At 40.4% G+C, this 15483-nt stretch overlaps 1 protein-coding gene across 1 annotated transcript; it reads right to left on the bottom strand.

Annotated features, from left to right (window-relative positions):
* Nucleotides 1-7825: 7825 nt before the first annotated feature.
* LOC108698659 (mRNA decay activator protein ZFP36L1) lies at nt 7826-14369 on the bottom strand. Its single transcript, XM_018230315.2, has 2 exons — nt 14128-14369; nt 7826-11675 (listed from the first exon to the last, which is right to left on the bottom strand). Exons 1-2 carry the CDS (start codon nt 14191-14193, stop codon nt 10746-10748), a joined length of 996 nt encoding a protein of 331 aa, XP_018085804.1. The 5' UTR covers nt 14194-14369; the 3' UTR covers nt 7826-10745.
* Between the last annotated feature and the right edge of the window lie 1114 nt (nt 14370-15483).

The raw sequence follows: 15483 nt of genomic DNA, 5'->3' as shown, positions 1-15483 counted from the left end.
ATCCCACAGGACTGCCACTGCACTTCAAAATCATACAAGAAAGTTATTGGTACACAACTGAACTGTGCTATGATGAGTACTGTGGCTTTTAATTTGAAAATACAAATTATGTAGATCCCACAACACAGGAAATGTCTCACATCCTAGTAAAATAAATTATGTGAATGGAACATAACCTCTGTTAAATGCAGCAGCATATTTCGGTACTATATAAAAAAAGTTAATTATAATTATTTTCTTGTATGAGAAAAAGGATTTGACTTGTACATATGTGTACAGAGTTGTAGCAGAATTATAACTCATTCCAACAGGCAGATGGGATGCTGAAACCAGAAGTTTTGGAAGAGCTCAAAGCCTATAAACAGCTAAAACCTAACCACTGATTTTAGACTGGTATGGTCAGTGTAATAAGTGGTTTCCACAATTAGACATCTTTCCAATGCTTGAGAGACCTTTAACATATTTTCTTCAGGGGCATAGTAACTTCTAATTATACCATATTTTAAAGTTCAGTGTAGAGAATAGATATCTATACAAGCTTAAACCAGAGCACAAAAATGTTAGCTCTCTGACCAGCAGGTGGAGATCTCTTCCACATTGCCACAGGGCATGTCAAGTCTTTCTTCTGTTTATTTACATGCTCAGCAGGGGACAGTAATTTCAGATTTCTCACAGCTTCTAATTTCCATATGAACAAGCCCTGAGAAGTTTGTATAAACAGAAAACAATGGTCTTTCAGCAGGATCCCCTGCAAGCAATAAAGAATCAAGTTGGAAGAGTGATAAACAGGGTTGGTGGGTGTTGGGTAAATGCAGCCTTACATGCAAATAATCAGCCACTCCCTTACGCACCCCCATTCTCCTGTCTGTTGGACAATATGTCCCCTCACCCCTCAATGCTAATTTGGCTCTATGCATTCTTCTCAAAGGGAATGATTAAGAGATGTTGTGGGAGTCCCCTTGTTATAGTCTATATAGATGATAGACAGAAGGCAGATGGGGTGGGGGTGAGGAGCTGGCCACTGCAAGGGACAGATGTTTGCATGTGTCTTACTGTGAGGGGCAATGAGAACAATACTCTTCTTGGAAAGCATTTGACATAAAGCTTAAACAATAACCAGAAACCTTCCCCCTGGGTAATCCATCACCACCCAAACTCAGAGCAATGTGCAGTTATGGGGATGTGCAGCATACAGTTTCTCAGCTGCTTGTCTGCATTCCATTAGTTGCAAGGGACACACTCATTTCGCAATGTGACACCCAGAAGTGATGACACTAGGATATATTATGTTCAATGGGGAACCAAATGGCAACCTTCTTTTGTTGTAATTATTATCATCCTTTCATGTCAGTACATGCCCAGTAGAGTTTACAGTCTTAATATATATACAGGCAGTAGGGTTAGGTTAATTAGAAGCCAGTTAAACTGCTTCTATGTTTTGGAGAGTGGGAGTAAATATAAGTACCCAAAGAAAATCCGCACAGTCAAGATAAACACACAAATTCTATACAGAAGGTCTCCTGGTTGAAATTGATCTCAGAGCCACAAGAACTCCCAACCCCTAAATAGTGACTGTAGCATACATTGACATTGTAAATCTAGGATATAATGGCACAGGGATATCTAGCAAATCTATATGTATCACTAGATTGTTTTATATATTCTTTATTCAGTACCACAAATTTTTTGCCACAGAAAAACATTTTGGGCGTGGGAGCAAGTTTTGCTACGGCACTGAACTTGTTTTACCTCTCTGCTGCCCCACATCTGCCCACATCAAATTTTAGAATGGAGGAGGAAATTCTGAGTGCCCCACATTGATTATTGGGGTATTATTATATCCCCAGGTTGGAAGCTTCTTGGCAAATTATCTTTCATTTTTTCCACCAACAAAACGGGAGTTCAGAGTGTAATATTATTTTATGGAGCTTAGGGACATATTTCTTATACATTGAAAACACATTTAGTAGGGTTGGGTGGACTGGGTGAAATCTGTTTTATTGCCACAATTATTCTACAAGAAAAGTTGAGATGGTAAAATTTGAAGATCTTTTACATTACAATATGTATAGGAGCAATTTAACAAATGGGTGGCCTGGAAGTATAAGGGACCCGCCAAGGCACCTACTTTATTTTGTGCTCCATTCTCAAACTTGCTTCTTGTACATTTGTACTGTGAATGGAAACAAAGGAGGATATAATATAAAGTTTAACTTCCTTATTACTCAGATTGCTCTTTGTCTAATCATAGTACATTGCTCAATGAGCTCAAAGCAAAGAGCAGAAAAACACATGGAGATACGGGGAGATTAGTCGCTCTGCGACAAATCTCTTAATCGGGCGACTGATCTCACAAACTACCTTTCCGCCGGCTAGAATCTCAATCGCCGGCTGGATGGCGCTCAGAGCGCGTTGGAAAACGAAGCTCTCAAAGTGCCATCCCGCTGGTGATTTTGATTCTAGCCAGTGGGAAGGCAGTTTGGGGAGATTAGTAGTCCAAAGAAGAGGCGATTTGTCGTTGGGTGACTAAATATCCCCAAATCTCCAGGTGTCTCTGCCCTTAAAGTTGGCATGTTGGGACACAGGCATGCGTGTAATGAGCGAAGCTGGCTGTGATGTAAGAATGGGGTGCTAGGGCGGCGGTTTGTTCACTCTGCAGTCTGGTTTCTAATCACTGAACCTAGCAACAGGCAGTGGTTTAAATGGGAGCCTGTTTAGGAGAGGCCCTGAAAAGACAGTTGAGCAATAAAAAGCTTGACTCATAAATAAACTGCTTTACATATTTGCTTTAATCAACCGATTTCCTCAGCTCTATAGCATTTAAATTTGAGGGTGGAGAGCATTATAAGAGAAAGGCAAATAATTTCACACAAACATAAAATGCAAATGATACCAAAAGGAAAGTACTGAATAGTACTAAGCACCATACAATGCTGAATTGCATCCTTTTCTAAGCACTCCTAGAGAAGACATACACAGTACCAGGCTGGGATTTGCGATCAGTAGAGGGGCTGCAGGAAGATGGCATGGAAAGTCACTGGGGGGGCTGTTTGGGCACCTGTGTACATGAAATGCTAGGGCCTATTTTAATATTTCAGTTTGGGCCTGATAAGACATTTTCGTAGGATTTTCTTTCTCTGGCTCTTAAGCGTAAGGGCACACCTGGCGATTCGGGGAGATTTAGTCGTCTGGCGACTAATCACCTCGTCTTTGCGGCGACTAACCTCCGCCAAACAACTTCCCTCTGTCTTGTGCCGGCTATAATGAAAAGTCAACTGCAGCATGGCACACGCAGCGCTTTGTATTCCGAAGTCGCCCGAAGTTTCCTTGTGAGGCAACTTCGGAATACGGAAGGGAAGGCGTTCGGGGAGATTAGTTGCCGCAAAGACGAGGCAATTAGTTGCCAGGCGACTAAATCTTCCCGAATCGCCAGGTGTCCCCTTACCCTAAAATAATTCAGCTCTGCTTCCACACTTATTTGCTGCTGTGCAGTATCCATGTCAAGGGTGGTGGCACACGGGGAGATTTAGTCGCCTGCAATAAATCTTCACTACTGTGGGTGATTAATCCCCCAGAAAATGCCTTTCCGCCAGCAAACATGAGAATCGCCGTTGAGATTGCAGAAGCATCACTTCAGGTTTTACGAAGTCACCACTTTTGATGCATTACAGGGAGACTAGTCATTCGCAGTAGTGAACATTTGTCGCAGGCAGCTAAATCTCCCCATGTGCCACCACCCTTAGTGATGCATATCATGCAACATGAGTATTAACAGGTACTATCTTTCATAGAGGAACATATCCTTGGGTTCTAAAGAACACTTCTTGGGGTTTAAAATCCATGTAACTACTAAAGACACCATGTTTGTTTTAGACTGGGCTGCCTCAATCATCTGGAAACATAACCAGTTGACACAATCAACACTAAAGTGATAGGAACCTTAAACTGTCCCCTGCTGCTAGAGATTTGCTCACTAATGTTTGGGATTTTTGTAATTGTACAGATGAAACCACTGTCAGTTCTGGCACAATACTAGTAAAATATTTTGAACACTTTCTCCCACATGTAATAAAAGGCACAAAGTTTGCCCGTAGCATTCAGTAAATACTACCTTCTGATTGGTTGCAATGGATTACTGCTCCAGGGCAAAGTGTCTTTCCTGACATAACCCATTTATGTTTTTCGCAGAATTTCAACCAACATAACACACATTTCAAAATGTTATTTAGAAACGTCAACTGAGAAACGTTTTTGACTTGTATTTTATACAAAACAATCTAGACCTAATTAGAAATGGACTGCATTTTGCTGTAGTCTCTACACATTTTTTCTTATAGCCCTTCTCCTTTTAGATTGTACGCTATTTTGGTCAGGGACCTCTTTACTACTTATATATAATAATGTGGTACACAATGAAAAAGCATAAAGCAGAGAAAAAAAAAAATCTTATCGTTAAAGTTCTGGCAGACCTAGAGTAACGACAAGATCAGATAGCATATGGGTCACTAGCCTGTGTAATAGAAGACCGACTGCAACAAATATCAAGGCACAAGCAAATGAGTGCAACATAAGAAAGTGAAATGAACACTGCCATCGGGCTTATATACCTCAGCAACCGCTCCTCCTCTGCCAATCCCTGCACTGGCTTCCACTACCGGTCATTATGTATGCAACATTGTACGTCCTATGTATGTAATTTATGTTATCTGTATAAACAAATTTACAGTGCTGTGCAATATGTTGGTGCTCTAAAAAAAACATTGATATTAAAGTGACCACTTCAAACATTAGAGAGAAGACTTTAGGAAGTAGTGCTGATCATGTAGCAATCTGCAAACCTCTCAAAGGAACAGAAACATCAAAAAATAAGTGTGTTAAATAAAAATATAATGCAATGTTGCCCTGCTCTGGTAAAACTGGTGTGTGTTTCAGAAATACTACTATCCTATATAATAAAGTTGAAGTGTCTCTGCGTCCAGTCCCTGTGTCCGTGGGATTGCGCTGCTGTGCATGTGCCCCACGGACCGCACACAAAAATGGCCTGAGCTGTGACCTGCAACCCCACAGGAGTTGGTTTGAGCTGTAATTAAGACAGGCAGTGAGGGGAGGCGGCGCTGAGAACTGCAGTCAAACCGTAATATGGTATTAGGCACTGGCACGGCGCTATCCATCCACCTGCCGTTCCTCCGCCCCTGGCTCCTCCCTCCTTTCCCAACTCCTCCCTTCCTCCCAGCAGCGGCTCTGTGCTTACAGGTCCGGACAAGATGAGCGGGCGCGTTGGATTCTACAAGCAAGAGCTGAACAAGACGGTGTGGGAAGTGCCGGAGCGGTACCAGCGTTTCACCCCCGTCGGTTCCGGTGCCTTCGGCTCTGTTAGGTAGGTGGGGCAATTAGTGAAGCGGGTGGGGATTGGGCCCTGGCACCGTCATGCAGTGCATCAAACTGTGCGGAAAATAGTCTCTGCCACAGGCTGAAGGGGCACCGGCGGCACGTTACTGTGTTCTGAGGCAGGACGTGCTCATGTTTTCTATCACAACTTAGTGCTGTACTGTGAGAGTTGTAGTTCCGACGCTCCCTGGGCCAGATGATAAGGAAGCAGTGCTGTGTGTGTGTCGCACCTATAATATATATATATATATATATATATATATATATATATATATATATTATATATATATATATATATATATATATATATATATATATATATATATATATATATATATATATATATATATATATATATATATATATATATATATATATAATATATATATATATATATATATATATATATATATATATATATATATATCCCTATATAATAAAGTTGAAGTGTCTCTGCGTCCAGTCCCTGTGGGATTGCGCTACTGCGCATGTGCCCCACGGACCGTCTCTGGCGAATTTAAACTCTAAAATGGGTTGTTAGAAATGTTTGACTTCATATGTTCTAGCGCCCGTTAATTTAAATGTCTAGTAGTTTATATAAATAAACTGCTGTGTAGCAATGGGGGCAGCCATTCAAAGGAGTAAATTTTCAGGTTACACAGCAGATAAGCTCTGTAGAACATAATGTTATCCACTATTTAACCTGTGCCATATAGCCTTTTTCCAATTTCCACCATTGCTACACAGCAGCTTGTTTATATGAACTATAGTAGCTAAAAATCCTGTCGGTTTGTGGACCACATCTGTTCATTGATGCGGTCCAGATTAGTCCGATATAGCCCACCTCAAGGTGGGCAGATAGGGGAGAGATCCACTCTTTTTGGAAACATCGCCAAACGAGCGGATCTCTCTGTGTATGGCCACGTTTAGGTTAAAACAGTATTAACTAAGAAACAGAAGAGCTGGACTTCTGCACAACATAGCGCCAGGCATGCGATATTGGGCAGCCCTTTATGAGGCAACAGGATAATGACCCTAAGCATAGTTTCAGTATCTATTTAAAGAAGCAAAATGAGGGACAGTTGAAAGTGATGACCTTAAATAACCCTGGATTAATTAGGGCAAGGCTAAACAGCCTTATGATTATATGTGGGCACGTATCTGCTGTGATTACTGCAACACCATCATCTTTTAATTCTATTACGCCAACAAGTTATTCAGCACTTTGCAATCATTTAGAATAGTGTTCACCAACCAGTGGCTCTTGAGCAACATGTTGCACAACAACCCATTTGATGTTGCTCCCAGTGGCCCCAAAACAAGTGCTTATTTTTGAATTCCTGGCTTGAAGGCAAGCTTTAGTTGCATAAAAACAAGGTATACTGTCAAGTAGAGCCTCCTGTAGGCTGCCAGTCCACATAGGGGCTCCCAAATAGCCAATAACATCTTATATTTGGCACCCCCAAGAACTTTTCACAATGTTATGTTATTCTCCAACTTTTACATTTAAATGCGGTTCCCTGGTAAAAAATTAAAAAAAAAAAAAAAAAGTTGTGGATCCATGCTTTAAAACAACCAGGGGTCTTGCAATACATTGTTTTTATAGAAATCGCAATTCTGTAGCCAACTGTCCCTGAGGAAGGCCACATTATATGATCAAGACTAAATGATCAACTTTCTGCGGATTTATACAAGACCTACGAGTGCGGCATTCTGCTTTTTCTAGCCATATGCATTTTAGAGTTTAGTTCTCGTTTAACAGTTCTTTTCCGACTCTCAGGACAGTGTTAACGAATAAACATTTATTTTAGCGAACATTTGCATTTCATTGGATTTCTCTTGGCTTTGCGCATTAAAGGGGACCTGTCACACAAAAAAAATATTCCAAATCCTATTTTAATCACATTAGTCAAGCAAAATAAACTTTAATTACACTGTATAAAGTATTTGAATCTTGTTTCCTTCGGTCTGGGAATTCATAATTATAACAAGCAGGCAGGAGCCATATTGTGCACACTGTTATTAAGGCAAGCCTTGCATCATCTCATAATCTTGTTTGTGAACCAGAATGGGGGACCCGATGTCTATCCCCATGCCGACTACACAATTAAATGGTTACGAGAACTGGGGGAATGTGGGGAGAGCAGTGACATCTAGGAAGTGCTGAATAGAAAGTGAAAGTAATTGCCTGCCCCGCCTCTATGCCTAGGCACAGAGGAGGGGCAGGCAATATTTGATTGACAGCTGAGATTTTTAAACGAGTTTACAACAGCTATGAATGCTTTAATAAAAAAAGGAATTTTGATTTCATGTCTAATTTGAAAAGGACTTTTATTATACAGATTTTTATGTCTGGGTGACAGGTCCACTTTAAAAGAAGTCCCTTTTTTTTTTTTTTTTTCAAAGGTTGGAAAAAAAAACAGAGGCTCAACCAATATAAAAGACAGGCAGATTTAATGAGAGCAAATACATGTTCATGAATATTTTAAATTAAATCAAATAATTAACAGAGATGCAAACAATCACAGGAACTGTAAAAAATAAATTATGGTTCTAATTTAAAATAAAATCACGAAATTGCAAAACATAAAGCACTTATTCCAATTAAAAAAAAATGCACAAAATAAATAAAAAAGTTCTAAATGTAAAAAATATTACCAACAAAAAGGAAGAAACCGTAATAAAATTGTCTGCATGTTATTCATGTTTATATTTTTGTAATTTTTTTTTTTAATGAACATGACAAGTCATGACAAAATGACTACAGGTTTAAAATTATAATATCCTAGAATAGTTATTTTTCTTGCTTGCATGCTAGCATCCTACAGATCCTCTTTACAAACCATGGGGTCATAAATGCTCCGTAATCTGACTGATGGGCAAACACAAGACAATTAGTAAATGAAAAGTTTGCCTGAACATATGAAAACCAATAACTACTCATGCAAGCGCAATACCAATGTTCATAACGCACTTAAACCAGGTACAAAAAAAAAAATTAAAAGTGCAAGGGAAGGGCCTTTGGTATTATGCACTTTTAAAACAAATTTTAAAAAACACTCAACAAAAGCATGTGCAGATTAAATCCACCAGAGTAGGCAGTGAAGCTGCTGAAAATATATAAACTTTTCATTACTATGTAACAGCTACACATGAGTTAATAAAGCTCGCATCATTTTGCTCATTGACTAGTTAGGAACAAGGTGCTTTTAGTTGCACTGGGAACGGTGGATTTATGATGAGCCTCCAGAACAAAACTACTAACGGCCCTAATCTCTATATATTAGTATATCTGCACCCAGCAAAATGGAGACAGACATCTAAATAAATCACACATGGTTTATGACCCATATTCATTCAACTGGTACTGTCAAAACAGTGATACATGTACTAAAACTACAACCTACAAGACATTTCCTTGAACATTTCTTAAACTGTACAACAGTTTTACAATTATATAATATATAACATTTAGAGACAAATGATCGTTTCACTAAGAAAATCCTTCTTACTTGATGGACCCCCAAAAACCTTAAGAACTGAAAGGTATAGGGTGAGGAAACTAAGCATATTCTGTTTCACCTCTATGAATCTCACAGAGAATAAAGCTTTCTGACCTACCCAGGACTCAAAGATCCTTACCTACATTGGCACTATATGTGGCCAATCAGAAGAAAGAGATTTTTAAAAGTCCTTCTATAAAATTCACTGCTCACTAGTCTAGCCATCATACAGAACATCTTCATTTATTGTTAGATAGCTACAATAGATGCACTGCTGTGACCACTCCTGGACCACCTCCTTTCTAATCTGGCGGCTTTCAGCAGAAAGTGTGTAATAAACATGTAATACAAAAATAAATGAATCTGAACATGTGCAGTAAAGTATTTTGGTAAGATTTGGCAGATCTGCAGTACATTCCTTACTATTCACTGGGAGGTAACAATGTCAAACATTTAGAGCACCAACAGAAAACACTATGGACATAAACCTGTCAAAAGGGCAAATAAATGCCCCACAGTAGCTTTAATTAACATTGGACTTTAATGATTTTTTTGGGGGGCAGACTGAATAAAATGACTCCCACTGTATACTGTAATATAAATTCCAATGTACCCTTTAGGCACACTGGTTATGTGAATTGCTGTCAACATTTGGTCACAAATTTGTTGGGAACACAACACATTAATAAAACTTACTGCTATGCTGTTTGCTGGTCTGATTTTGTGGTAATACATATTAGCAAGGGGGTGCGGCATCCAGCATGGCAATCACATTGCCTGGCCCTCTCACATGATCTTATGCCTAAGAGGTTTAAGAAGAATACATTTCAGCATGGGTCTGGAGTCATACACATAATTTTGATTGCCAACATCCTTTCAGGCACAACCATGGTGGTAGAAATAAAATGTGGAAGGGCAGCAAATGAAAGGTGTGACTGCCATATATTTGCTTGAGAGAACAGCAGTGATCAAAACATGCAATATGTCATGGGCCTAAAACTGCCACACATAGAGATTTTGGAAATTATGCCTCACGGGATATTTGTAAAGGAGGGGGATAAAGGTCATGTAGAACACAGCAGCAGGAATATACTTTTCTTTTAACAGTTTACTCCAATTTCTGGCCCCTTGCTAATAAAACTGAATGGGCAAAATATTATAATAAAAGTAAGATGAAAGGAAAATACCAGAAAAATATCATATGCAGTTCAAGTAGCTCAAGTTCTGCCAAAGAGTGCAATCCTATAAATGTTTCCTCTGAGTGTCAGTTGTGTTTTAGCATCAAAATGTTTTCAAAACATGCAACCATATTTTTGAGGTCTGAATAATATAATAAGAATAATACTGAATAAACACAGAGGAAAAAGACTAGATACAGTACTTAACACAGTTGAAATGCAGTTCAACTAATTAGCCCTTTAGAAAAAGACTGCCATGTTACATGCATCAGACTACAGATCTTTCACTTACAAAGTCAAGAAAACAAGATTGCCAAATATTTGTCCCTAGGTATCAATACTTTTTAGTTAATACTGGCACAATATTCATAGCTGCAGTCTGTGAGCCTGGTGCCTTGCTTGACATTAGCACAGATGAAGTTTATAGCACAGCCTGTAAGGATGACATTTTTGCTTGGATGCCTTTACTCTGGACCACACATCCTTATATTGTCATATATGTATTGGCACAAAATGATGATTTCCAAGCAAGTTTTTTTCTTTAAAACACTGTTCTCCATGCCTATGATAATCTTACAGGAAACTCACAATTATGTGCATGTTTCCTGAGCTCTTAACATTTAAAGGAAGCCAATAATTTTCTGTGCATGGCCTGAAGTTGAATAAAGTTCACTCCTTAATCAGACAGGCGGCTGAAAATTGGGAGACGCTTGGCTTCACTGGAATTGCTACAGTTCTCTTTGCAGTCTTTCAAAGCACTGATCTCTTGATCCTTATCTAAAAGACAGTCCTGGAGGCATTCAGTGCTGGGTTCTGACCCCCTGAAGGGTGGCAGCTGGGCCAACTGCCTTACAGGGATAGGGCTTTGTATGCCTGGGGAAGGGGGAGATGCTGGGCGAAAGAAAGGTGCCAAATTAAGTGTCACAAGAGAAGAAGAAGAGGGAGAGGAAGGACCAGAACTAAAAATGGAGGCAGATGGGGAAAAGGTGGGAGAAGCTGGAGAAAAGGGAGACAGTGAGGATGAGAAGAGAGAATCCAAAGAGGTGGAAGAAGGGATTCCTGAGCAGCTTATACTGTGCCTCAAAAGTGGAGGGCGCTGTCCCTTTGTACTCTTAATAAACCTTTGCTCTTCTGCATTGTGGATAAAGTGGCAGCGAGATCCATATGGGCAGAAGCCAATAGTATGGTAAGTCCGGCACAGCTCTGTCTTGTATTTGGGGTGTCGGTTGAGACCTCGGAGCTCTTCAGACCCATGTGCAAATTGGCACTTTGAGCCATACTTGCAGGAACCAATCTCATGGAAAGTACGGCAAAGCTCAGTCTTGTATCGGGAAGAGAGTGGCTTAGGTGGAGACAAGTGATTGGTCTCCTCAATCATACTTACAGAGCGGTCAGCTAGGAATGGGATGCGACACAGGGGATTTGGAGCAGAAAGCTGGTTGTTGCAATTCCATAGTGTCTCCAAAGGTTCAACACAGAATTCTGTTAATTTCTTCCGAATTTTCTCATTTTTGTTTAAGTTGATAGGGCAAGACAAATAGGTGCTCTCCTGTTCTTCAATAGGACTAATGTTTAATCTCCTCTCAGAAAGAAGAGACATAAATTCCTACAAAAAAAAAAAAAAATGAATAAGGGTGAGAGATCAATTTAAAAAACCATAAAACTTTTTTACAAGATCATTTTTATAAGAGACTACACACATCTCATGGTAAAGAGAAACTTTTCAAAAGAGAAGGGACATAGGATATACCTGAAGTAATTTTATGGAGTACCATGTTTCTAGAAGAGACGTGGCGCTATTGAAGGGGAAGTTTACGTTTTGGCAATAGGTACTTTATTGCCAAACTAATTTGTTATATTTAATTATTAGGGATGCACCGAATCCACTTTTTTGGATTCGGCCGAACTACCGAATCCATTGTGAAAGATTTGCCCGATTACCGAACCATAATTTGCATATGCAAATTGGAGGGGGAGGGGGGAAAGAGAGGCGCACATGAAGTGCGCGGCTGAAATTTTTTTTTACTTCCTTGTTTTGTGACGAAAAGTCACATGATTTTAAGGATTTGGATTCAGTTCGTCCAGACACAAGGATTCGGCCGAATCCTGCTGAAAATGGCCAAATCCCGGAATCGGTGCATCCCTAATAACTATACATTGTTTCATAGCTAATTATTGTAAAATACGTCTAAGATTACTCATATGTGGAACTTAAGAGGTTCCAAAACTATGAGCCCGAAAAGGTGCACATAACTGGGGCTGGGGGGTGGTGAGGGAGAGAAGACCATGTCAGGAATTGTTTTCAAAATTCACAAAATAAACTTGGTTGCACAAACATATGAGCTAAAGCATTCCACAAATTACAGTCTACAGAAGGGGGAAAATGTGCTGCAACTGACATGGTTTTCCGAGTCTGGGGAAATGTTTCTTCTAATTTTGAAGGCAGCATCCTTTGGACAAAAAAGTTTGAATGAAAAAGAAACCAAATCCAATTATAATGTCATAAGCTTATGTGAATGAATAGCCTCTGTAAAGCATGATCTAGGAGATATATATACATATACACACACAAGATAACAGCTTTCCTGTAGTGTCAAGCAGCGCCATATTACCTACTAGCATTTGTCTTAGCGCCACTAACAGTCATGGGCCTTAGATAAACGCCCCTCACAAGTCCACCAGTAACTATACTAGAACGAGCAAGCATGCACAGAAGTAGCTTTCAAGATAAACCTCATTAGTATTAAACTACTTTACTTAATAATATGCCTGGTTATCATTTATTTATATAGTGTGGACATATTCCACAGCAGTATACAACACTCACATCAGTCATTGTCCCAGAGAAAATTCCCATAACATTCTAACCTCTATGGACTATTTATTTAGTTTACTCACAGTACAGAGGTCCCGAAACAGACAGACACTGCAACAGAGGTCACATCAATGCTTTAAAGGAATAACATCTGCTCTTGGAGTTCTCATTTTACCCCCAACCACCCTTACATGGGTATGTGCACAAAAAAACCTCTCTTTTGCAAGGCACCATGTTAGCTCATAAAGTGAGTACAGATATCAGTATGTCATAGTTTCAAGTATGTCTATAACTGCAAATACACCTCAAATCTATCCTTGACGCTCAAGCTGGGCTTTCATGTGTACGGTACCTAGAAAACACAATGGCCATTGTCCCAAATTCTCAACTTTGCCAGCCTTTAGGCTGAGCCTCAGCTGCCATTGCTCCAAACCCCAGTACAGAGGCCAGCTCCACAGTTTGGGAACCACTGGCTAGAGAGAATGTTGGGTCAGTTTCAAAATTCCTGCATACTAACACACAAAGCAGGTCTAAATGAAAGCAAGATGTCCAGTTTTCGGATACCTGTTGCTGTGCTTTATTACATGATGCAACCCCTCAAATAAAGACTTTTGTATTCAATAGACAGCCTGACTGCACACACACACACAGCTCTCATGTACAGCAGGGCAATGGCACACGTGACCTCCGCACTGCAAGCAAGTCCTTCCAGCATACGCCATCTCCCATAATCCTTTAATCCAAATCTATAGTTGGAGAGAGTCGCTGGGTGCCAAGGAACCTATACATTATAAGGAAATATGTGCCTTCTGATTTCAAAACAAAACCAGAACAAACATTTGCATTGTGAACATTTCCCCGGTGTATTTGTGCAAGAGTAAGGTTTCTGAACCTGCACGTATTTTGCAGGCGGAAAAACAATACATTGTGCCTACTTTGTGGCGTTTAAATCAACTGCAATGCAATGCCTTCCTAATTTATTAGAGTGGCCGCTTCTACACGATACTCCCACTACATACGTCCCCCCACAAGTGCTTCCACCACCCCCCGAGAGAAGTGAAGCAAACAACACGCTCCTGCGCCACCGACCGCTCTTGGCAGGAAGTGCGCACTTTCACACAGACCTGATGTAAGTGACTTGAGATTAGTCTTTAAAATGAAGTGTGTGTGGCGTAAAAGAAAGCTATTATTAGCGTGGTAAAAAGTTTGTGTGCACTCGTAAAGTGGCAGGCAGTTCCATTACCTTGGATAAGTTGGTATCCAGCTCCTGGAATGGGCTGAGCAGGCTGGAGAGCATGGTGCTGGGCATTTGCTGCTCGACTCCTCGTGCTAAACGTGTATAGATGGGGTCGTTCCTTGAGATCGCAGTCTCCCCAGCGACCAACACCCGGTTTGGAAAAGTATGGTTCTAATGTGGACACACTACTAGGAGCCACTATTCTATTTGGTTTGATCAGACTCCTCCCACCCTAACACTTGCCCTTTCCATTGGAAGGATGCTTGTTGCAGATGCTCTATTATTCGGGCCATGAAAAGAGCTGGCTAATCCCATTACTCTCTTCTTCATTAGCATGATTAGTTGCCTCTTTCAAAAGGTGGGCCTCTCTGAGCTAACTTCTGTGCTTATTTGCACCCTGACAATTCTACAAAACAAGATGTCCCCTTCATCTCCCCAAAACGATACAGTGTCAACAGAACCATAGAACATATTAATGGATTACTTAGTTCGGAAGGCTCTTCATCTACATGTGACTGCAGTCTGTCAGGCCAGTGTCAATAGTTGGAAGTTAATGAGACTCAAAGCAAAATCATTATGAGTAAGACACTTTTAATAAAAAATATATTCAAACTAGTTATAGATCCTTCCAAAGTGGCGGGCCCCCTGCATATCCTGCGGGCCCCCTGCATATCCTGGGGTCCCCACTCATCACAGGGTCTGCTTGCTCAATAGTTCTGCCTCAGGCAATGGAAATACAGCCCTATTGTAATGGAAATACAACCCTATTGTAATGGAAATACAACCCTATTGTAATGGAAATACAACCCTATTGTGTGGCCCAGTCTGATACACCTAGTTGAGTTTGGAAATAGCTGTAAAGTCTTGGGAAGGCTAAAAGCTTTGGAACACGCAGGATGTTCACCATCAGTAGGGTTGCCACCTTTTCTGAAAAAAAAAACCCGGCCTATATATTTTTCTTTTTTCCTTATTAATAACATTGGGATCAACCATCATTTTTACCGGCCAGGTGGCAACCCTAACCATCAGTGGCATAACTAGATGTTACTGGGCCCCACAGCATTGCCCTATTTTACCAAATATATGTTGAAATTGCTCATTATTTGAGCCTCATAGGGGCCCCCTATGCCTCCTGGGCCCTCCTGCAGCCACAGGGTCTGCTTCCTCTAGAGTTACGCCCCTGCTGCCTGTGTCCACAAGCCATTTAAATATATGAAGACACAGAGTTTCTTAAGCTATATGGAAATAGTACTTACAGATAGTCATATAAGTAGGGGAGTGCACCCTGTGGCTGCTGAAGGGGGCTCAGTTGGGTTCAATTTGCCTTACACATCATAGTACCTGGATAGCAGTTCGGGTCAG

Source organism: Xenopus laevis, chromosome 8L, assembly GCF_017654675.1.
Source record: "Xenopus laevis strain J_2021 chromosome 8L, Xenopus_laevis_v10.1, whole genome shotgun sequence".
In the NCBI taxonomy this organism is placed as follows: domain Eukaryota; kingdom Metazoa; phylum Chordata; class Amphibia; order Anura; family Pipidae; genus Xenopus; species Xenopus laevis.
Note: the sequence above shows the minus strand (reverse complement) of the source record. Positions and strands in the feature narration are given on the sequence as shown.